The following is a 24,173-nucleotide window of genomic DNA, read 5'->3' as shown; positions in this document are numbered from 1 at the left end:
ATTCCGACCAACCCACCTGCAACTTTACTTACACGGTTAATGTGTTCTAATGCATGGTTAGGTCATATAGTGTTGAAAGCATTCTGTTTTTTTTTTTTTAACTGTAAAATTATCAGCATGAAACTGCCCAAATATATACGGATGAGTCTTAAGTAACAGTTTCATATCGGCTAAGTAGGGAGTTCCCCAATGGACTAATTGTAATGGTTGTAGGCAGCAAACCATTGAAGCATCTTAGTAAAGGATTAGATGTGAAGATCCCAGTTTCATTCTCCTTCTGCTCTAATAAATTGGAGTAATATTTTCACCATACTCATATATTGTAGCCAGACTTTTGATAACGATTACGCCAGAATACAATTATCACACAATGCTATAGTAGCGATTTCGGAGAAAAAGTTTTTACTTGAAATTGAGTCAGTAGTGCAACTTGTGAGGGTTTCAACTCAGTGCATAACTTTAAATTGATGAACAAATATTCATAATCTTGTTTCACATGTTGTTTGCTTCATTTTAAACATCTTCATTGAATTTCGCATCCCTTTAAATATGTTGTTTGATAACAAACTTGGGTAGGTTAGTAAGTCCATTTTCCATACGACGTCCATTTTGAAAATTCTTGGACGCCATATTGAAAATATATTTTATGCGTCCTAATATCACATTTAAAATAATTTTTCCTATCTTATACAACCTCATATCATACAAACATATATTAAATATACATATATTGAGTGTCTTTCATGTATATTTAAAGATAAAGTCGTGTATTTCTAACGACTGCTATCATTTTACAAAATGGCAGCTCCTGGCGTAACTTTAGAAATTCAAGAATATCAACAAGACGTTTCATGTTCCCTAGGGACCCATAAATCAAGATATATCAGTTGGCACTCGGTAACATGTCGTACCCGCTAAGTCAATTTCTATGCCCCTTTTCAGAAACCGCCGTCAGACTATAATGTTCATGATATTGTGCTTAGCGGAAGGCCTAGCGTTCAGACGAACGATCTGATGGAACGCAGTGGGATGCAATCGCCGGTTCGTTAAAAGAGTTTCCATAGGTTTCTGCAAAAACAGTGCATCGAATTGTGACTGTCAAGCAGGATTACTACAAACTAGGCGAGGTGGATGACAAAAAAAATATGGTGACACTCACAAACATCAAAGAATGACAGCTACACTTTTTTCCTTTCTTGCTTGGGGGAGTATAGAAACTACCTTTCTCCCACATAGAAACGGAATAAAATCTGAATATCGTATGCCACTGGTGAGTCAAAGCAGCAGTAAACGGAGTTGTGGTACTCTGGATCTCCTAAATCGAAGAAATTCAAACAAACATCAGTTCACAACATCACTGCAACCGTGTTTTGAGACAAAAAAGGTGTGATTCTTGGTAATTCTTGGAACCAGGATAAACAATTACAGTAAATGTGTTTGCTAGGCACGGAATAATCTATGATGTGCTATCCAAAATTGGTGGAGAGGAACGTTGCACTCTGAAATTTTTCTGATCCATGACAACGCCCGTCCATATACAACTGCTCATACTGTTGAAACAATTCATATTGAGGAACTATTCAATAAATCTCCTTACAGTTCCAACCTTGCCTCCAGCGATTTCTTTCTTTTAAGAAGTGGCTTGCATCGAATCGTTTCAACGACAGTAAAGTGCTCAAGTTCGGGACTCTCTGATGACAGATATTTATACAGAGTGTACGTATATGGAAGCTTGTGTCACGCTACCAGAAATGTTCGTGGTAACTACGTCGAAAAGTAGTCAAGATACAGTCATTGTCAAAAGTCTGAGCACACTATTGATTTTTCAGACTTTTTTCAACTAAAATACTCTGTGTCAGTATAAAACCATTTTTATTGGACTCGTTTCTGAAAATAAATAACGCTATTCGTATGAGGATGGTCTTGTTGATATGGAAATGAATTTCTTGAAGAAATTGCTTGGTAATAAACAGACAACTAATGAACAAACACCTAACATCAGCAATTGTTTGATGATGCACCATTTCAACGACATCTAGTGATGTGCGTATGAACCCCTGCCAGTAATGTCTCTACTTCAACGAACAGTTGTGTATGCAACATTCAAACGTGACGTAGTATGGCCAAATTGAATACAAATCTGTAACATGTGATCTTACTTACGTCACTCGAGCAAACCAGTTCAATTGCGCGAGGAATGTCCAAATACTATAAAATGCGGAAAAGAAAAAGTTAACTAAAAGTAGAAACATGCATTCAAGTGGCTATTTTGAGAGAAGAGTGCCATTTGCTTCGGGAAAAAAAAAATCAGTGATCGAGGGGTGCAATGCGTCGGACTCTTAAAAGAGGGTCAAAAAGTGGTTTAAATATTATTTGGAAGTGCACAAATCGACCAAATATAATAACTTCTCTTAAGGATAAGTTCAGTAGAGAAACAAGCAAACGGAATAAACATTACCCACTCCGGAAGATCCAACACAACTATGAAAGAGAAATTTCCAATCGGTATCAAATAGGATGGTGGTCCAGCGCCTTGAGATCTATTGTCTTGACTATAGGATTGAGGTAAAGAAACATACCTTCAAGCAGCAAACAATATAAAGAAGATTTCCCTGAGCCAAAAAATAAATAAATAAATAAAATAAAATAAAATAAAGACTGGAGCGATGAAATATGAATGATGGCATTCTGGTTCGTATCTACAGCAAGACACAGAGAAGATAACATCACTATTTGGAGATGCTACACAGACTTCCAAATTGAAAAAAATAGTTCGAATTAATAGAATAATTGACAAAAATGTGTTTCATAATGTTTAATTAAGGCGTGGAATTCAACCAGGAACATGAATTTTGTTTAATAACTTTTCACTACAGCAAGATTACCACCCCAAACATTCATCCAAGCTATCCAATAATTATCCGTAATGCAAAGAAGACGCTTACATCACCCAACAAATGGAATAAACGCCATAGCCACCGGATTTGTTACCCATTGAGCTCTTGTAAGATGAACTTGACAGGACAGTCCGTAATTAGATTACAACGAATACTGAAGGTCTTTGGAAGGCTTTTCAGCTACTGGAGTTGCATAGCTTCGCAAAAGTTGGATAAATTAACCAAACAAATGCCTGAAATTTGTAACGCTCTTATTAAGGCTACAGGTCTGTATTTCATTCCACGTATACATCTCAATAAATTTGTCTCAGTGGAAATAGAATGATATGTTTTATTTTTATATATACTAGCAATGACGTTTATTTTAGAGAACAAGTCCAACAAATTGGGTTTTGTGTAGATATATGCAATAATTAAAAAGAAAATCTGAAAAGTCAGTAGTGTGCTCAGACTTTCAAGAATGACTCATATACTCGTATACCAATTACAATAAATTTATTCTCCTAACATTTTCTTGTCTTTCTAAATATCGGTGCGTGTTTTGACATGTCTCTCATATGATTGAAGCATGAAATAAGTTGATTATTGTATTTTAAACGTATTTATGCTAACTTTCAAACAATATTTTTATGTTTGCAAGTCAGCAGTGACGACGCCAGAGGGGAAGCAAGGGGGGCGAGCGCCCCCCTGGTGGCTACTCCTGCCCCCCTGACTGCCATCCAGACTGCCCCCCAGACTCCTACAATCATAAAACATTCTACATATAGTATTTTATATCAGTATCATAACCAATCTCATTGTCAAATTGTAGTCTACTTTCCATGCATTTACTATGTGGCAGATTAGTCCTCAAGCTTTCTTTTTTGAGCATCTGGGTATGCACGCATATTTCTGTTCTCTAATTTAGCGTCTTTTCCGGTAAATTTTAGTTACAGTTCAATCTTATGAATTTTAATTACTGTGCCTAGCAAACAATAGTAGATTTGGTCGACTTGTTTTCTTCTTATTGGATCAACTTCGATTAGAAATAAAAGAAAGGTAAAACCAATTACATAACTTGTTTGTATTTATCCAGTTTTGAAGTTTTCAGTTTCATATTTTGTTTTATTTAAAGGTTTTATACTTCTATTTCCTGAAACATTATTCTCGGCTTTCAATATTCGGAGGATGAGCTTATAACAGCTTAATTTGCGACTACCAGGGCTTAATTTTTTGAAGGAAAAAAGAGTTGTGATTTCCCTTCCTGCAAATGATAATAATAATAAATGCATGAAATTAAATTGATTATTTATTTAGCTCCCAATAAAACGTACTGTCAGAGTGTTGATCTTTAGTTAGTAATTGGTATGCGCTAGCTCCCTTACTTATTTTGTTTCAAAGTACTGACATGACGTCTACCATATTGACTAGAAATGTACGTGGAGCTGCTGAAAAATTCGTAGCCCAACCCAGAAGGAGTGCAAGTAGAATGGTGAAGTTTTACTTCTTCTACACTTCTACACTACCCCGAGAGTCAATATACTACCTTGTACAGTGCTCCAGTTTGGCAGAAGTTAAAAAAATCTGGAGACTTCCTCGCACCACTGTTCGTAACACTACCCTTATCAGATCTAAAGTTCAATCAGATCTAAGTTTGGGAAATAAATACAGGCAATAGTTAGACGGAGCTAAACCTGGGGAATAAGGATGATGATCTAGACATTGAAATCCTAGATTATGCAATGCTAATTGTGTTCGCAGGGGTTCGATGGACAGGTGTATTCTCTTAAAGAAGCACAATTCCTTTCTTTTCATTTTCCGCGGTGTTGAACTTTGAATTTTTCTTTCAGTTTTGTGAGTAATGTAGAGATTCTGAATTAAATATCTGACCGTTGCGGAGGTAGTCTATGAGTACGACTAGAGACGCGCACGAGACGAGTCGACACAGGATTTTCCTGACAAAATTCGAGTCGAGACATGGCTCTTCCAATAGAGAAATATACATTTTTCGAGTCAAGACATCACTTTTACAGCACATTTTCGAGACGAGATAGCCACAAATCTTGTCTCGTGCGCATCTCTAAGTACGACTACATACTTATCCCAGAAGAATGTTGCAAACAGTTTTTTCAACCTACTTCTGTGTCTTGAACTTCTTGGAGAGGGAGAAATGAGTGCTACTACTCCATTGACTGTTGATCATAGTGGTACAACCATATTTCGTTCATAGTTACTATTCGTGAGCGAAATGATCAGCATTACATTCAAATTGGAAGAAGACTTCTCTTAATGCCGTCACTCTTTTATTCTCCTGACAGATTTTTTGGGAACCATTGTGTCAAGAACTTGCGCATACCCAAGCCATTCTCAATTATGCTACCGACGCGTTCCAAAGAAATGCCCACAATCTCTGACACAAGTTTTACTGAGACGGTAAAAAGTGGGGAACGGGGTTGCAGCCACACCTCAAACTATAATAAGTATATCGTGAGTTTACTATACACTTTAAAAAGTGTATAAATAATAGCTTAAATTATTTTTGTCAGTCAAAAACTGGGGTGGCGTAGGAACCTCGGCCCCAGGTTATAACTACCACTGGCTGAAATGCTGCAATTTTCAAGAATAAGGTCACAAATTGCATCCATGATTTCGGGAACAGTCACTGGATGTAAAGTCATCCTGGATGTAAAGCATAATTTGTTGAGAAACCGCCACGTTTGAACTAAGCCATCACTTCTTCACCACTGTATATAATGGAGGAGAGTCCCGTAGTGTTTCACTGACTTTCTCATTAATTTACTTTGGTGACTATCCTTGGTGGAACAAAAATGTTATAATAGTTGTGATCTGGATGTTCGTGAAATTCGCTGTTTGGGCACACATAATCACTTCAGATGCCTGAGAAAACAATAAGAATTTCATTATTAATATGAAAATTTGTTGAAAACATGTTTTTCAAAACTACAGTTTCATCTTTCTACCTAGTACCTACACTCCTTCTGGGTTGGATTACGAGATCTTCAGCAACCCCTCGTAAATTTATATATATCGGCAGTTGCATATGCCGATAAGACCAAAATATTTAGCAAAGGCAGGGTAGTGGGGGAGCATATAGTACTAGACGAATTTGTTACTTGTAGCAAACGCGAAAGTAATTCAATTTAGGTTTCAGAAGTTGCATTGAAAAATATTTCATGTGGAGACGTTACTTATTTGTTAGTTACAAATTTTAATTGAAATAAGTTTATCATATAGGCCTAATATAAAAACAACAACGAAATACACAATGTAAAGTAAGTAAAACATAATAAATGTCATTTTTGGTGTGGAAAAAAGCCGCCCCCCTCCCCGAAAATGTATCTGCCCCTCCTTTGCCCCCCTAGGAACTTACAGCTGGCGTCGTCACTGCAAGTCAGTCGTGTAAATCTTTAACGCAGGGATGCAAATAAGCAACGAAATTTTGCTAGCCCAAGAAAAAAGCTACTAGCTCACATCCAACAATAGAAATAATTTACTTAACTTCGGTATTTTAATAGTGATATTAAAATCTCGCCCGCACTAATGAACCACACGCTCCGGGCGAGTAAGGTGAATGGTTATTTGCATCCTTGCTTGAACTACACTAGGATACGTGTAAATATCCCATACGTAGCAAAACTTAAGTTGCATTTAAGATTCAAACATTTAAACTGCTTGGTTTGGAAACGTAATTGACTGATCATTTAATTAATTAAACTGACATTTTCTTAATTCGCTGGAAGAGTTTGTTTTTGCCCCAAATAGGGCATATGGACATCTAAAGAAAGTCTTGTCGCAGTCCCTCAACTCTGAACCAATTCTTACTGCATTATCATATTCATCAGGCACTGTAGAAAAAGATTCGTTAAATTGTGGATACCTGCAAGAAATGAAGAAGTCAGTTTGAAATTAATACAAGGAATAAGATACATTTTGTCTTAGTTTATTTAAATATTTCTAACAGATTCCATACTTGCTTATACCTCTGCAATTTGCACTGATCCTGTGACTTATTCACATTATCCTAAACTTTGAAACACCCTTACTACACATCACAAAGTATAGCAGAAACATCTTTCTGTATGAAAAAAGTATTTTACAAGTAATTTATGAACATTCCACCACTCCAATTTCCATTACATTTTCCTTACTACAAAACCCTGACTACTGATCATATGCTATTTAACTTAGTGACCATCTGACATACATAAATTCTTGGAAAATAAGTAAGTTAGGGTTGAATTTACTCTAGAATAGCCTATTTGCCATAATTTCACAACTTACTTCACCGTAATTCATTTATTACAGCATCGGATTGGCCTTCAGTTACCATCTCTCATGGGTCTCCTTCAAAGGAACCCTTTGTGTCAATATAAGAGGGAAGTTCCTGAAGTAAGTTTCGTCATTTGTTTTGAACTAGAAGATGGTATAGTAAGTGAGACAAACAATTATCATAATAAACCACACCCGTTGCTGGTTCAAGGATGGAAGCGAGCGTAAGCGGAGGTGGAATGACGCATGCACAGAGCATCGAAGAAGAGTAAGTAGCAGCAGACCGACGTGTCCAAGGCTTTTTGAGTATAAATCACGATGGCAGACAGACGTGTGCTGACAACGTGGTCGCCAATAGAGGTGCGTGCTGTTATCCGGTATGGCTGGGCACATGGAATTATTATGTCCATCATCCATGAGCTCTTACATACCGTGTATGGTGAAGAGGTCATGTCTCGTAGTAAAGAGATAATGTAGATCACTGTGCCTACAGCCCCGATCTTGCCCCATCGAACTTTCACTTGTTCGCTGTATTGCAACCTATACTCTCGGGACGTCACTTCCAAAACAATGCTGATTTGGAGTAGGTTGTGCGCAATTTCTTGCATCGCAAGGCACCGAGTTTTAAGGCGGTTTGTACCTCTTCGCTGAATCAAGTTTTCCCCTATCTAATAACATTGAAACTTTTTTCGCGTTTTTCTCACCAGGCAATGAACAAATCTTCACAAAAATTTGCATGGAATCAGGTTGATAATAAAGGATTCATTATATGAGCTTATAATTTTACTAAAAGCCTCCAATTAAGTCATTTATTCTCCCCTTTTTTCATGTGAAGATTTGCAACAACGCATTGACGATACTGCGTTCTCTCTTCTAGCAGGTTGCGGAGAGCAATTGCGGAGGTTACTTTGAAGTTTGAGCATTGTCCACAGCTGTAAGGGGACCCTTTCCAACAATGACATATTTATGGCATTTCAGTGAAGAGGCGTTGGAGTACGTTTTCTTTTCTGAAAGCAGAAAAAAATAAACACAGCGAGAACAAATCCATTCTTCTTTTACATTAGCTTTTCTCTCCGTCATGTATAGGCAGTTGTAAGCAATTAGAAACAAACTGTCTCCTTTGAATAAAGATACTATTAATGTATACAAAAGCGAATGCCACTTTATTATTATTATAACATTTTTTTACGAAACATAAATAGACATAACTTTCTTGACTCCAAGTAATAGCATGCTAATAACCTTGTAACTTTCCTATTCTATCTATACGTATATGAGGTATTTATTACAAACTTCTAAACTGGTAAATGAAAAACTACTTCTATAATAACGTATCTTACTAAGAGAACCATTTGTATTTTATTTATTATATTTCAATTTAAGATAAGGTGTAGGGTTTGTAACAACAAATAGTGCTCAAAATAGTACAAAATTATCTATTACCAGTTAACTTCAATTTTAGATCAAACATAATAATGAACAACAACACTAATATATATATATATATATATATATATATATATATATATATATATATATATATATATATAAGGTGGTACAATGAGAATTTAGGAAATCAATTGATCTGACTGAAGATTTATTTAAATCTATTTTATAGAATATTCTAGATTTGTTTAGCTATATTCTTGTTAAATGTAGATTATTTTTTTTAAAAAAAAATCTAGTTTTAATCTATATTTGTATTCTTTCTTTCCTCTCTCATGAAGTATACCCAGAACTTTTGTCAATTTTTAAAAGTTGATTCTTAGATAAGTTTCGAGAGTTGTCAGTAAAATTTCGTTAGCATCTTATTTGAACTACTTTTCAAAATGGAATGTGTACATTTATAACCAAAAAAAAAGAAAGTTTTTATATACAGGGTTTTCATAAAGTCTGGACGGATTTAATTTGCTTATAATTTTCATAAAAATGCTCATAATGAAATCAAATAAAGTGCAAACGGTAGCGGAAGAATTACATTTTTAGTTGGCAACACTGTTAGATAAGCGGCAACTCTGAACACGTTGAGAGAGGGAGAGGGAGGGCAAGGGTCAGTTTCTTACCAAATTCCATCCATTGTTGTTTTCATTGTTGTTTCAATGTTGACTGTTAAAAGTAAGTTGTAAGTTGTATTGGTGTGTGTGTCTTTTAAAGAAATAAATAAATGAAAAACTCCTCTGAGAAGACTATTGTTTTTACCGTATCAAAGATGGCGTCGGTGAAAGAGAAAGCGCAATGTGTTCTGTGGTACGCAGAGCTAAAATCACCAATTCTGGTGTGTCGAAAGTTCATCAAAGAGTTCAAAAAGCCGGCACCGACTGAGAGTGCAATCCGAAAGTGGCATGCTAAGTTCTTGGAGACAGGAAGCGTCCTGGACCGTCCTCGAAGTGGGAGGCCGCCAACATCGCCTGCAACAGTGAGCAGGGTAAGGGAAAGCATCATCAACAGCCCACAGAAGTCGATTCCTAGACGGTCCATGGAACTCGGAATTCCACAGACAACCGTGTTTAAGATAGCCAAAAAGACGACCAAGGCCAAAGGTTACAAAATCAAGATAGTCCAGGATCTGCATGATGAAGATTTGGACATCCTGTTCAACTTCTGTGACGCCATGCTCAAGTAGTTGGAACATGGCTTCCAGCGCCGCCTACGCGAATGTGTGGACGTAAATGGCGCCCAATTGGAGGTGTGGCGGTGAATGAACTGAGCTGGTGCAGATTACAGGTAAAAATTTAATCCTTCCGCTACCGTTTGCACTTTATTTGATTTCAATATAAGCATTTTTATGTAAATTATAAGCGAATTAAATCCGTCCAGACTTTATGAAAACCCTGTACTGTAATGCTGTAATCTCACTTTAATTTGCCATAGTATATTTTGCTTTCTTTTTGCGTGAATATAACATTTGAAACCAAATTATTTCTTTCAAAAATTATACATGAAATGAACATTAAGTTTAAAAAAACTATGACATACTCATTATATAAATAAATGTGAAATGTTACTATTTTGTTTGATTTCTTTGTATTGATACTTCGAGTGTATTTTTGGACACCTATGAACAAACTTAAAAAGTGGTAAAGCAGTATAATTTAAGCAAGTTACTTACTTGATTTGAGACAATTTTGGAGGGAAGAGTTAGAAATTTTACTAATATTTTTTTCTTTTAACTTTTCCTGAATTTGTGTTTAGCGTAGAGATGCAAAAAAGCCGGCTTTTTTGAATCGATGGTTTTTTTCACATAAAAAGCCGGCTTTTTTGGGAAAAAAACGAGAATTTTGGAAATTTTGGCTTTTTTCAACTTCATGATTTTTCCATCTAAATAGCTTTCTTATAGTATATTCTATAGTTAGATAAAAATTCCATGACCTGAATGTGATATTTCGCTCTGAAATTCACCATCAAGATGGATGGAGCACATGTTTACGAATTAAAGTTAACATGAAGAATGTAGTATTTGAGGGTAATTTTAGAGGCTACTTAACTTTATTTTAACTTTTGAGTTATCGACATCTTTTTTCTTCTCTAGTTTGTCATCCGTGTTTCATTTCTAAGAGCTTTTAGTACTCTAGCTTCTAGCGCAAAAGTTAAACTTGACCGTTTTTCTATTTATCCGTCAAAGCATACGTTTTTCAATATATCCGTCAAACCGTACTTCCACATTTCTGTTATACTGTAGCTGTGAAGTGATTTAGCAATAATTTTCCGGACACAACCTTGAATACCAATTTATACAAATAATCAGTAGCGAATTTAGAAAAGTACTTTAGGAGGGTTTTTTCTGATTGTTTCGTTTCCTAAAAAGTCCTAATTTTATTTGGGAAGTGCTTGAAGTTTATGAGTACAGGCATAACTAATATTTCGTTTCGTTTATATGTTTAGCAATAATCTTCCGGATACAACTTTAAAAATCATTTTATACTGAGAATCAGTGGCGGATTTAGAAAAGTATTTTGGGAAGGATTTCTTACTAATGTTTAGTTTTTTTAAATATTCGTAATTTTTATTTGGCGGGAGCTTAAAGTTTATGAGTAAAGGCATAAATAATAGATATTTCGTTTGTTGCAGACATTCCGTAACTTTGGGGAACGGGCTTCAGTCCGAAAGACCGTCCCCCTAACCTTCGCAAAACCGTCACTGCTGGTAATTAGTAATAATAACGATTTAAAAACAATAAAAAAGGAAGTCGCCCAACTCACAGTACACGCACTATTTCTACATTCACAGATGGAATGAAGAAAAGCTTTGTCAGAATGGTCGAATGCTGGTTGAATCCCGGACTTCCCGAGAGAAGCGCAAAAGCTAATCACTCAGTCATGTTTGTTGTGCAGTTGTATTTAGCTTAACTTAAATATATTCCGTAGTCTTTTTTTCTTGGGGGGGGGGGAGTTCCGTAATGATATGTTGAATCCCTCTTGTTAAAAATTCAGAAAACTTGAGGATTGGGTAAACTGTGATGGTGGTTCTATAAAACTTAACTGTAGAATTTCAAGAATATACAGAACCAAAAGCTCTAGATGTGCAGCCTTTAAGTGTATCATATAAATCTAAGTATTTCTCTTATGTTTTATTTTAATTTTATTTTGTTTCAAAAAGAGGGTATGGAATATTTTGAAGTAAAAATACTACATACTATTTTGCTAGTTATTTGTGTATTCTTTAAAAAGAAGTGTTAACTTTTAGGGTTGGCTGGTTTACACCAACTTTTTTTTTTTTTTTTTTAATAACTGGTTTAAATCACAAAAATAAAAAGAATGAAAAATGCGAATCGTGTGAACTTCATGGTGACGTTTCCAGATATCAAACTACCTGCAATAGTTTTATTTCCCTTTCACCTTTTAATCAAGGTGTCCCATGTTCAATTCTCGGTCGAACCACAATCCTTCTTTCATGCGTAACCCAAGTAGCGGTTCGGATGTCAGTTTAAGCGAAAGTCTTCTCCTTGATAACCTCGGTATTTCGTAAGGATGTTAAGCCTAAATATACGAAACAAACCAAATTGTATATTTCTACATGCCTAAATGCGTGTTGTTTTATAAAGAAGCCAATATTGCTTAATTGATAGAAATTGGCAAAATTTATCGATTACTTACGTAGCTTCCAACATAGCTTGGATTGGACTTTCAATGATATCTACGTACCGGTACTAAATTTGTAATTTAATACCTCAGTTTTAGCGTACTGATTATGGTACGTTGACCTTTAAATTTTACATGCAAAGCAATAACAGGATTTTCCCGTTATTGTCTTACATTTCAAGTAATGACGGGATTTTCCCAATGGCTAGGGCGGGAGATTCTCAAATTAAGAAATTTACTGACCGCACTTCTTTAAGCTTACGGGAGTTCTTCCGGCATAACCCCGCTGTTGCATAATAACATAAAGGCGAAACAAACTTAGGCTATTTCTGTGAATATGTAATATAAATACATAAAGCAAAAAATCTAAGTCAAAAAAGCCTGGTTTAAACCAAAAAAGCCTGGTTTAAACATCCCCCAAAAGACGGGTTTTTGGCATTTTCAAAAACAACCACGGTTCTTGCCAACTCTGCTTACTTTTGTATATAGGAGGTTAAAAAATTCTTATTATATACATTGGTTAATCCTGTGGAATTCATAATGTAAATATGTTGAAGAAAAATTGTTTGAAATATTTTTTCGAAATTCATAGTTTATTTTCGATGTTTTATATTATTATCAGCATCAACCACTAATTAAATGATTTTTTGTGTTATAGAGAAGCGATACAAAGTCTGTTTTATCAATTTAAAGCAGTATTTTGAAAAAAGCCCAAAATTTCCGAAGCAAAAAAGCAAAGCAGAAAAAACCGAGTTTTTTTCCAAAAAAGCCGGTTTTTTTCCGAGCCCTTGCATCTCTAGTTTAGCGTGGCCTTGTGAATTTTGTTTACCTTCTTTTTCAACGTAGAAGCTTGCCTAGGGGCTTATAGATATTTAAATTGTGAACAGGGCTTCGATTATATTTAGCATTTTGATTATATTACTTGTTTATTTATTTTTCTAATAACTTCATTTACACAATGTTGTGGCTTAATGTAACAAAGTATTCCATCACATACTTTTATACTCATACGGTAATGTTTTAGTTTAATATGTATGACATTGACAAATTGGTGTACTTCAGCAAAAAAGCCCTATATTTTAAAATGATGCATAAAAATAATGAAAAATTAAAATTATTCTGTTAATAATATGTGTTGTACTATTTGCATGTGTGTTGTAACTATAGATGAAATTTCGCGTTCCCCATCTGGAAAACAAATATTTCATATTTAGAATGCGTAAGTTACAAGGTTATTGTTATCAGGTAACACTAATAAGTACGTATTCCCTGTCATCAAGAAATAAGGCCCTATTCATATTTCCAAAAGTAATAATAAGCAAATGACGTTTGTATCTACATTAAAAGTATAGTCTATATTTCATTATGTATCGATGTTTTCTTGTGTAGTAAAAAAAAAAAAAAAAAAAAAAAAAAAAAAAAAATCCCTGATACTACGTACACTTCACATTCTCATACGAATGTACTCTGTTAGAAGGGTAATGTGTGCTCAGTTCTTCAATTTCCCAATTGCTTCACGATTATTTAGCATACAACATTCTATAGTACTATTCACAGTTGTCGAATACATATATATATAATTATTCCAAAATGCTACCTCCACTGGTTAACCTGTTTGTGTGAGGATACAAAAGGCAAAGAGCGCTGGTGTTTTCAATGTGAAAACCCAACTGGTGTCGGCAGCGCTGCCAGTCTCCGTCAGGGAAACAAACCAGCAAGGGGTAATCGATGTGGTGACCACACATTTTAACTAAGTTACTAGTGTCAAAGCTGCAGTGATATTCCCTGCTCCTCACAATCTCTTGTGCCCCGGATTTCCTATTATTATCATTATTATTATTATTATTATTATTATTATTATTATTATTATTATTATTATTATTATTATTATTATTATTATTATTATTATTATTATTATTTCACTTGGAAATTTGAAAATGAAATCTTTAGTTTTACGTCCCACAGATATGCCGGCTAGGCTAAAAGAAACGATGATGATAAGTAATAAATGAAATGGTGGAATGAAGAAAGTGGGAGAACCCAGAGAAAACCCACGCACACGGTGTTTTCCCTCCACAAAGTTCACATAGCGCAAGCTGGGATCGAACCAAGGATCCCAGGCACCACAGGTGAACGCTCTACCACTGAGCCACCGCGGCCCCTACACAGGAAAATTATCTCGTATCACACTCGTCTGCTAATTTATATTTGAATAACCAGGCACTTTGCTAGGTTTGAAAGTAACCACAAAACCCCGAATGAGACTGGACGAATATATTAAAAGCAACAGGTTCACCAAAGAAAATAAATAGCGCCCACTCCTTCTCAGTGCCATAAACCTGTCCTCGAAAAAGACGAGGTCTAGAAAATTTCATTTCACAGATGTGATATGGACAGAGTTTAAAAACCAGTTTTAAACGGCTAACCCGAATTTCTCGCACGCTGCTAACACAAACAAGAAGAAACAGAGATCGCACTGTTGCAAATCTTCACATGAAAAAAGGGGGGAGTGTATAACTTAGTTGGAGGCTTTTAGTAAAATTATAAGCTCATACAATGAATCCTTTATTATCGACCTGACTCCATGCAAATTTTTGTGAGAATTTGTTCATTGCTTGCTGAGAAAAACGCGAAAAAAGTTCCAATGTTATTAGATAGAGGAAACCTCGACTCAGCGAAGAGGTATTCTAGGATCAAAATATTCTGTGACAGTACCAACCGCCTTAACAATTAGTTTCTTCAAACTGATTGCACGCTACGACAAATGTCTTAATGTCTGAAAATAGTGCAAATTGTATAGTTCATGATGCCATGGTATATTTGTGTTTGACAATAAAATATCCGTGTGAAAAAACTGACAAAACTTGTTGCGGGATGTTCCATATATATATATATATATATATATATATATATATATATATATATATATATATATATATATATATATATTAGCTGAAATATCCGTTCCTCGCACGGAAAGAACAGACTTATGGACATATTGTGAACGTTCAGATACGTTCGTTAATGAGTGTGAAATAATAAAACCTTTGAGAAAGTAACCATGTTACAAGGTTCATTTCAAATGGGTGCGGCGATTTCTGAGATGGATTCACAAATAACATACAATATCACTTTTAATGTGAAGGAGGAAAAATGATAGAAAATGCTTCTTTCCTCTTAAAATAGGAGCTTTTAAGAACGCTGGGACAAGTCTGCTTATTTTTAATGAGTTTATGTGCTGTGTTTAATCTTAACTTAAGGGATTTATGTGATACTCTGTTCTGGGCAATACATTTGAATCATCTTTACATACCCTTAGTATAAATATTGAAAAAAAAGTCTTTCTTATTCATTGTTCTCGTATTAAAAGGAGTTTCCTGTCCAAATTTCATATTTCTAGATATTGGTGGGTTCTGAATTTTCACCTAATTACTTTCACACTTCCATATAATCATATACAAGGTGTTTCAAAACAACACCGACAAGGTTTTCGAGGTGATTCCTGACATCAAGATAAAACAAAAGGTATAGACCGACCTGTGTGCACAAATGATCTCTTTAGGAGTTATAGGTTGTCGAAAACACACACACACACAAAATGAATTTTAGAAGTCCATTGTCCCAAAACTACGGGACCTACCGTAATCGGATCAAGACTTCACATAGGAACTTACACGTGACCTATCAAAAAATCCATGTTTGAGGATCCTAAGGTACGCACACAACAATTTTTATTAGGCAGTTTGACTAATATGATGTTTTGCAGTACTCACCAAATACTTCTACAAAAATTATTGCGGAAGTACCGCAGGATTCTGAAACTTGGATATTTGAATAAGGCATATGCATTTATTTTTTTTTTTATGTTTTCGACAGCCTATAATTCCGAAAGGAAGCATTTGTCCAACCAGATTGGTCTATACTTTTGTCTTAACTTGGCGTCAGAAATCACTTCCCAAATGTTGTCGGTGTTGCTTTCAAACACCCTGTATATTACCCCCTTCCCCTTGCAGGAGCGGAAGTTTCAAGTACGCCGAGATAAATGTTTCCCTTATTTTTGAAACTAAGAGTTTATGTAACTAATGTCAATCTCCAACTTACATATTTTTTGAATAAATAATTGAAAATCTCAATATTATTGAAATTGTCCCCCTTACCATATTTAGAAGCAAATTCTTGGAAACGCTATATACATGTTTAATTATTTTTTATTTTATAAGTTGTATAAAGATTTTCAGAACTCCAACCTAAGCAAATCTTCACAATAGGGATTTTTACAATAAAGAGAGGGAAATTTGGATATGATAGTGATCACCATATTTTACTCCCTAAAGAGTCTAATTTTCAAAAATACTAAAACACGTGTCTCATTATTTGTATTTAAGAGTTTATATGCTGAATTTCATTACTTTTACCTAAACAAATCCCCACATGCGTCAATTTCGTAAATGAATAAAGGGAAATTTCAGTATTATAGAAATGTATTCTCTTTTTCTCTTAGAAGTGGAATTAACTACTCAAAGCTCATATTTTTTATTTCCATTTTTAGAGAAAAATTTACAAACCGAATTTCACACCTCCAACTTTTTTTTTAAATTTTAGTTTTAAGTTAAGAATTTACAAATGAATTTCACATCTAAAACTTGACTGTATTCCCAAATTCTACACCTTGAAAGAAATGAAATCTTTGAGTTTTACGTCCCACGCTTATGCCGGTTAGGCTAAAGGAGATGAGCCACTAAATGTATTTGTAGTTTACAGTAAGAGATTGCAATATAAGATTCCCCGAAGCTTTTAATACGGGTCAGAGAGGGATACTGAAATATGATGTCAAACCAAAACGTTTGTTTTTGATACCGTGACGTATCAGCTCATTTTTGTATTGTTTAAAGCGTTGTATCTCCGTAACGAAGAAATATTTTTCTGAGATTTTTGGTATGTGGTATGTTGAAGAATAGTTCTACACGATGATGTCTTTAAACTACAACTTTTGGTCAGAAAGGAAATGTCTATTGAGAAGTGGAATAGATTGCTAGAATTGTTAAAAAGATGAAATCTTTGAGTTTTACGTCGCACACTTATGCCGGCTAAGCTAAAGGAAACGGTGAAGATGAGTAATGAATGAAATCGTGGAATGAAGAAAGTGGGAGGAAACGGGGGAGTCCCGAGAAAACCCACGCACACGGTGTTTGTCCACCACAAAGTTCACTTGGCGGGGGCTGGGATCGAACCCGGGACCCCAAGCACGAGAGGTGAACGCTCTACCACTGAGCCACCGCGGCCCCAACTTCGACACCCTGTGAATAAATAAAGAGAATTTGCAGTATTTAGTAAATTCTCTCTCCTAGAAGCGAAATTTTCGAAAATGCCTAAATTTTCCTATTTTTATTTAAGAGTTTACAAACTGAATTTCACATCCTCAGCTTAAGCGGACCCTCACATTGAGCACCTTCTCAATACAGAAATAGAAATTTGGTTCTTATAGAAATGATCCAACTTTTCTCCCTTAGAAACAGTTCGAGAATGTTGAACAACATATTCTCTTATTTTTGTTTAAAAGTTTATATACCAAATTTTACATTTCTAACTTAATCAAATTTCTCGGCACTTCGTAAATAAATAAACGGAAAGTTGAATAGGTTTCAAATTGCCCTCTTTTTTCTATTGCTGCTGAATTATCAGAAATGCTGAAATACCTATTTTTTAAAAAAATAATTAAAAGTCTATGTAAGGAGCTTCAGATTTTGAACTTAGGCAGTTCCTCACATTCGGCACTTTCTGATTAAACAAAGGGAATTTTAAATATTTTATAAATGTTCCTTTTTCTCTTCTTTCGAGCGGGATTTTTGAAAACACTGAAACATGTGTTTCCTTACTTTTTATTGAAGAGTTCTCTTGACGAATTTCATCTTTCCAAATTCCGGAATTCGTAAGATACACTGTTCTTGGGGGAAATTTTGAACTCCTTTTGCCCCCTCTTAGAATGGGTATTTTTGGAAAATTTTGAATAAACACTAACGATACTTCCGCATTACTGATTTTTTTTTTTTAGTTTTGCAGATAATAGAGATTTTCTCGAAAGTATTACTGTATTCAGATGCAGAGTTACAAAAGATTTATTTTGCGTAAATGAATGGTGAGCCCAATAAAGTACAATATGCGGTTTTAACCTAGCAATGTGAGGCAATTAAAGAAACACAGGTGTAAAAAGTTAGGAACAACAGCAATGGGAATGTATGTGCTGACCACACAGAATCTAGTAGCTACGCGCAATCTGTGTTGAAATCAATGTTAGAATCCTGAAAAATTTCTTAATAAGTGAAACATTAAAGACAAATAAAACATGCGAATTTATTAAATTAAATTTGAACAATGAGAAGAATGTAATACGTTTTCAACTTCAAATTATTGTCTTACAAAAGGTCTTTGGTGCGCTGCGTAACAGCATTTCAAAGGAGTTTAAATTGGCTTGCATATTTATGTATTCACATTGTACTTTACCTTAATATTACAAGAACTAGTTCTCCTATGACGTCAGACGAGATTCTGCCCATAGCTGATGCTTCACACAATGCTTTCAGAACACATTCCTTTCCAGAGAATTCTTGACTGAAACTGAAAGTAATTCATTGACAGACTTTTTCTTGGAATTAATTAACTAACAAATAACGTTGATTAAGTTACTTTGGCTTAATTCGCTGAAAGCTTAAATTAAATTTATTATTATTGTTATTTAGTAGATAACAAATAAATAATCTAATGACAGACCAAATTTAATAAAAATGAAAAGGCGATATTACAAAGACTATGCAATATCAATAAGGACATTAATTTCATGCATAAATATTTTTGTTGTAAAGATTGCTTGGAATGCGTCCAATACAGTTATTAATGAATTGTTACTAAAATGAAATGAAATATTTTAGTTTACATCACACGTTGTGCTCTTAAGGCTAAGGGAGACGAAGAGTAAATCGAGTGAATGATAATTGAACAATTGGTAGAATGAAATGAGAAATGGAAGGAAATGAGAGTACCCAAGAAAACCTATGAAACTACGCTATCCACCACAAACTTTCTTGGACGGGAATCGATTCAGGGATCACCTGTACTAGAGATACGCGCTCTATCACTTAGCTTCCATGCCTCCCTATGATTTGTTAGTAAATTATGATGTAGAAATAAGACTACCTACTCAAATGTAAACGATATGTTGAGAATTGGTTTTACCAGCTGGAATGCATGTCTTCCATTAGTGGTGCAAGTATAGAGTTGATAAGGTAGCTCAAGCTCCCCCATTTCCGATGACAACTAAATAACAAGACTTGGCAATACAAATAATGTTATAAAATGTATTATGTTGCAGTAATTTTATTTTCTGTATTTCTAATTTCTTGAATACATGTAAACGATTAATGTGAGGATATAACTTTGAATGCAGCTGATAATTAGAAACCCACTCACACACAACTCAAGCAGAGGGGCCGCAGTGGCTGAGCCGTACAGTGTTCACCTCTGGTGCATGGGGTCCGGGGTTCGAACCCAGATCCCGTCAAGTGAACTTTGTGGTGGACAAACATTGTCTGCGTGGTTTTCCTCTGGGTTCTCCCGTTTCCTCCCACTTTATTCATGAAACCATTCACTCATTTCTCATAATCACCGTCTCCTTTAGCCTAGCCGGCATAAGCGTGCGACGTAAAACAAAGATTTCATTTTTTAAAACAATTTTAGCAATCTATTCTACTTCTCAATAGACATTTCTTTCTGACCAAAAGTTGTAGTTTAAAGACATCATCGTGTAGAACTATTCTCCAACATACCACATACCAAAAACCTCAGAAAAATATTTCTTCGTTACGGAGATACGACGCTTCAAACAATACAAAAATGAGCTGCTACGTCACGGTATCAAAAACAAACGTTTTGGTGTGACGTCATATTTCAGTATCCTTCACTGACCTGTATTAAAAGCTTCAGAGAATCTTATATTGCAATCTCTTGCTGTAAACTACAAATTAATTTAATGGAATAGTGAAAGGAAAAGTGCCAAATTAGTTAAAATATTTACTGTATGTAAACGTAACGTTTTAATAACACCTATTTTCCTAGTGTAAAATACATTAAAGGTCATCTGTAATGTTCTATCATTACAAATATTTTAAATACTTGTACACTTAAACAGGATTACCTTATTATTGTATTACACAAACCATTAAGAGTCTGAGTACTATATCATTCAAATTAAATCACGTGCAGATTGAGAATATCTAACAAGGGACATCACCCAGGTGTCAGTCCCCGACTTCAATGAAATTTTGTTTTCTGATAGAGGGCATGTATGCATTATTTGTGATGACAGAAATTTTTGTCATGGTGCATGTTTGTTTTATTTCTTTAAAAATAATTTTTAAGAGTTGTGATGTGGTTATTAGAGATTACTACAGAAGTCTCTTACTACCCTTCGTAAACGGAGTGTTAATAATAATAATAAAAAAAAACATGTAGATACATATAAGGCCTAGGGGGAAGTCGTATGGTAGGTATAACCTTGACGGCAGCCATCTTGAAATCCACCATTTTGAATTTAGGTCATATTTTTAAATGGGAATTGAGTAACATGATACATAATTTCTGGCTAGAATTTAATCAGGAAAACAATGGTGAAGTTAGTTTTAAGATGCACACATTTGGACAAAAGTTACAGGAATATTAATTGTTTTATACTTACTATGTGCGTTAAGTCCCTTACCTCCGCTTCTAACCCGCGTATTAATGATAATAAGTGAATAAAAGCTTCGGTAATACATATTATGCCTAGAGGCAAGTGTTAGGTAAAGTTAACCCTGACGGCAGCCATCTTGAAATCCGCCATTTTGAATTAAAGTGAAGTTTCGAAAAATGAAAACCATGGCATGTGACACTCATTTTTATAGCATTTTTTTTCAAAAAGGCAATGGTATGCTTATTTTTGTTCTATAGTTAACTAGTATGAATTTAGGACTGCTTCTTATATGCACCAAACCTCCAGTATTCGATCTTTTAAATTGTCAACACTCATAATTTTCATCGCATATTTTAAGATTTCAACTCGTACTTTGCAATTTTTGCCATGGCTCATGTTTTCTAAATTTATTACGTTTTTTTAAGAGTTGCGATTTGTCAATTCATGAACAGTGTTGGGATAAGCATCCTGCAATCTTTTTGAATTTTGAAGACTTGCAATGTAATTATTTATTTCAAACCACAATACATGAGGAGCCTATTGACCTATCTGATGTAAAGAAATACAAATGAAATTATAACAAATTGTTGTTATATGAACACAAAATAATCAGGAAATGTAGCTTACATGTTGCGCAAACTAAAAACAATAAAATATTTTTAATAAACACAACTTTTAAGGAAAGTATGAATGATAGAAAATATCAAAGAGGCATAATATGGCTGTTCTCAACAAGCTGTTTGTACCATGGACATAATATGAAAACAGGTAACTTGTTTATAAAGATGTGTAACTTAATCGAGTTCCAGATCAATGCTGATTACAATCTGTAAATGGACTAATATAAACAATTTACTATACGTATGTTTCATTGGCTAAAGCAAGGGACAGTATGAGTGACGATATTATGGTGAAATAATATTGGTAATGTATAAAGTAGTCCGATAATAGCACTGGTGATTTCTTACAAGGAACCCTAGGTATCTATCAGAGCCCGATTTTCATGAAACTTTGTATATAGAGAGAGTACCTCGGGAAACACGCACAGCCAAAATTGTAGCTGCAGAGTCCAAGACGTTGGGACACTAGGGCCCGAGAAAGATCAAAAGTGGAACGTCAGTACATTAAGGGCATGGTGAGAAAATGCACGTTTTTCTTTAAAACTAACCATTGTAGCGACACGAAATGAGCATACATGGATACGAGATGGTCTATATGATCTGTTAAAAGTTATAAAAAGAATATCCGCCATCTTGAAAGAGGCCATGTTGAAACTGGTACGATTGGTGTAAATGAGAAGAGGGTCATGCGATGCATTAATTTGAAAGTAAATAGCCACAAAAACCTGTTGGTGAAGTATGTTGTGGTATTACATTATTCCTGTGCTTCTGGTAGAGTGGTTTAGGTACAAGATAAGCAAAGTGTATCTCATGACACTCAAGCAGATGCAGGGTATGGAGCGCTATAGGTGGACTGATATGACGTTCTGATTTCTGTTCGAATTAAGTCAAGTCTAATAAAAAGTTACAAGCTAATGTCAACCATGACATTAATCTGAAGATTGAATTCGTCATATCAGCACATCCACACCAATTACATGTTGACTGTGACACAAATGGTGTAGTGCTAAAATTATATTTCGCTCGGTATTCTAGTTCCACTGATCCCACTCATAGCGCTCCATAATGTGCATCTGCTTGGGGTCATAAGATACACTTTGCTCATCTTGTACCTAAAGCACAGGAATAATGTAATACCACAACAGACTTCACCAATAGACCAGAAGCACAGGAATAATGTAATCCAACAACAGACTTCACCAACAGGTTTTTGTGGCTATTTACGTTAAAATTAATGCATCGGATGACCCTTTTCTCATTTACACCAATCACACCAGTTTCAACATGGCCTCTTTCAAGATGGCGGATATTCTTTTTATAACTTTTAACAGATCATACCGACCATCTCGTATCCATGTATGCTCATTTCGTGTCGCTACAATGATGAGTTTTTTTTAAAAAAACGTGCATTTTTTCACCTGTCCTTAATGTACTGACGTTCCACTTTTGATTTTTCTCGAGTCCTAGTGTCCCAACGTCTTGGACTCTGCAGCTACAATTTTGGCTGTGCGAGTTTCCCGAGGTACTCTCTCTATATACAAAGTTTCATGAAAATCGGACTCTGATAGATACCTAGGGTTCCTTGTTAGAAAGCTCATGGACATGATTATCTTAAGTTTGTGGGTCCTTGTGTTGAACTCGATAATAATTTAGGTTATTTTTATATGGGGAAGTGTTTATTTTTCATGTGTTAATTTCCTCTGGCTCCTTCCTGAACGCATAACTATAGAATCCACGACGAACTTTCATATCAGAAATTAGTACTCTGCTATCAAGTTACTGTGCTTTTATGTTGTTGGGTTTTCTTAAGAATGAATAAAATTCGTTTTGTAAGGTCGGCCGGTGACTCAAACATGAGAACATTAATTAGTTTATTACCTCAGGCTGCAAACAATGTCAATAATATTGCAAATTAGTACACTGCAACTTTGTCATAAAATATTCAAGTACCTATTCCTATTTTCAAATAATTGGTAATAAATAGATAGACAAACAGCTTTCCTTTTAAGGAAGCCTTAAATTCTGTTTGTTTTCTTATTCTTCATGTTATTAGCAAGGTCGTACACATTTGAAAACCAGGTATTGTATCTTTCGCTAAGCCGTTTCGTTCCTGAGTGGGGCAGGCATTTTCTGCTGTACCGACGTATGACGTACATAGTGGTCATTGTTTAAGTGCACTAGTAGCAGACCAGATTTCAATCTCAAATTTCGACTAGTTAGAATCATCACATAAGCGAAAGGAGGTGTTCTCCGTAATTAGCTAGCTTTGAAGTACTTTTTTAATGCAATAAAAAAAATCAGTCGAAATGCCCGTTGTATTAGATATCTTAGTAGCCTAGGCGTAACACTGCGACAATTTTTGTGATCTTTGCTCTCAGGTTGCCCACAATCTGATTTTATTTCATTTTATGTATTTATATATTTTATTCTGATCAGAATAAGTGATTGGCTTTAAACAACTAAAAAGTGCTGTACACTCCGTTGTCCGTGGTGATCCCGATACTTCACCCGCCTGATGCACTTTTTTTTTTTTTTTTTTTTTTTGGCTTGTTTACAGGTTAGATGTTATGAAGATTCATTCTAACGT

The 24,173-nt window shown here is 34.9% G+C and overlaps 1 protein-coding gene across 2 annotated transcripts in view; it reads right to left on the bottom strand.

Moving 5' to 3' along the window:
• Positions 1-6,276: 6,276 nt before the first annotated feature.
• LOC145666496 (uncharacterized) overlaps positions 6,277-24,173 on the bottom strand; it is a 49,923-nt gene continuing 32,026 nt past the window's right edge. Inside the window, exons 4-5 of one of the 2 annotated variants that reach the window (XM_081733760.1) lie at positions 18,746-18,859; positions 6,277-6,774 (exon numbers count right to left, since the gene is read on the bottom strand). In XM_081733760.1, the coding sequence (XP_081589886.1) occupies positions 6,603-6,774; positions 18,746-18,859 (286 nt within the window). In that variant the 3' untranslated portion in view covers positions 6,277-6,602. The remainder of the gene's footprint in view (positions 6,775-18,745; positions 18,860-24,173) is intronic. The other variant, XM_081733761.1, reaches the window with a different exon arrangement.

The sequence above is a fragment of the Thermobia domestica genome, chromosome 12 (assembly GCF_964235325.1).
Source record: "Thermobia domestica chromosome 12, izTheDome1.hap1.1, whole genome shotgun sequence".
In the NCBI taxonomy this organism is placed as follows: domain Eukaryota; kingdom Metazoa; phylum Arthropoda; class Insecta; order Zygentoma; family Lepismatidae; genus Thermobia; species Thermobia domestica.
This window is presented reverse-complemented; position numbering and strand designations above follow the sequence as displayed.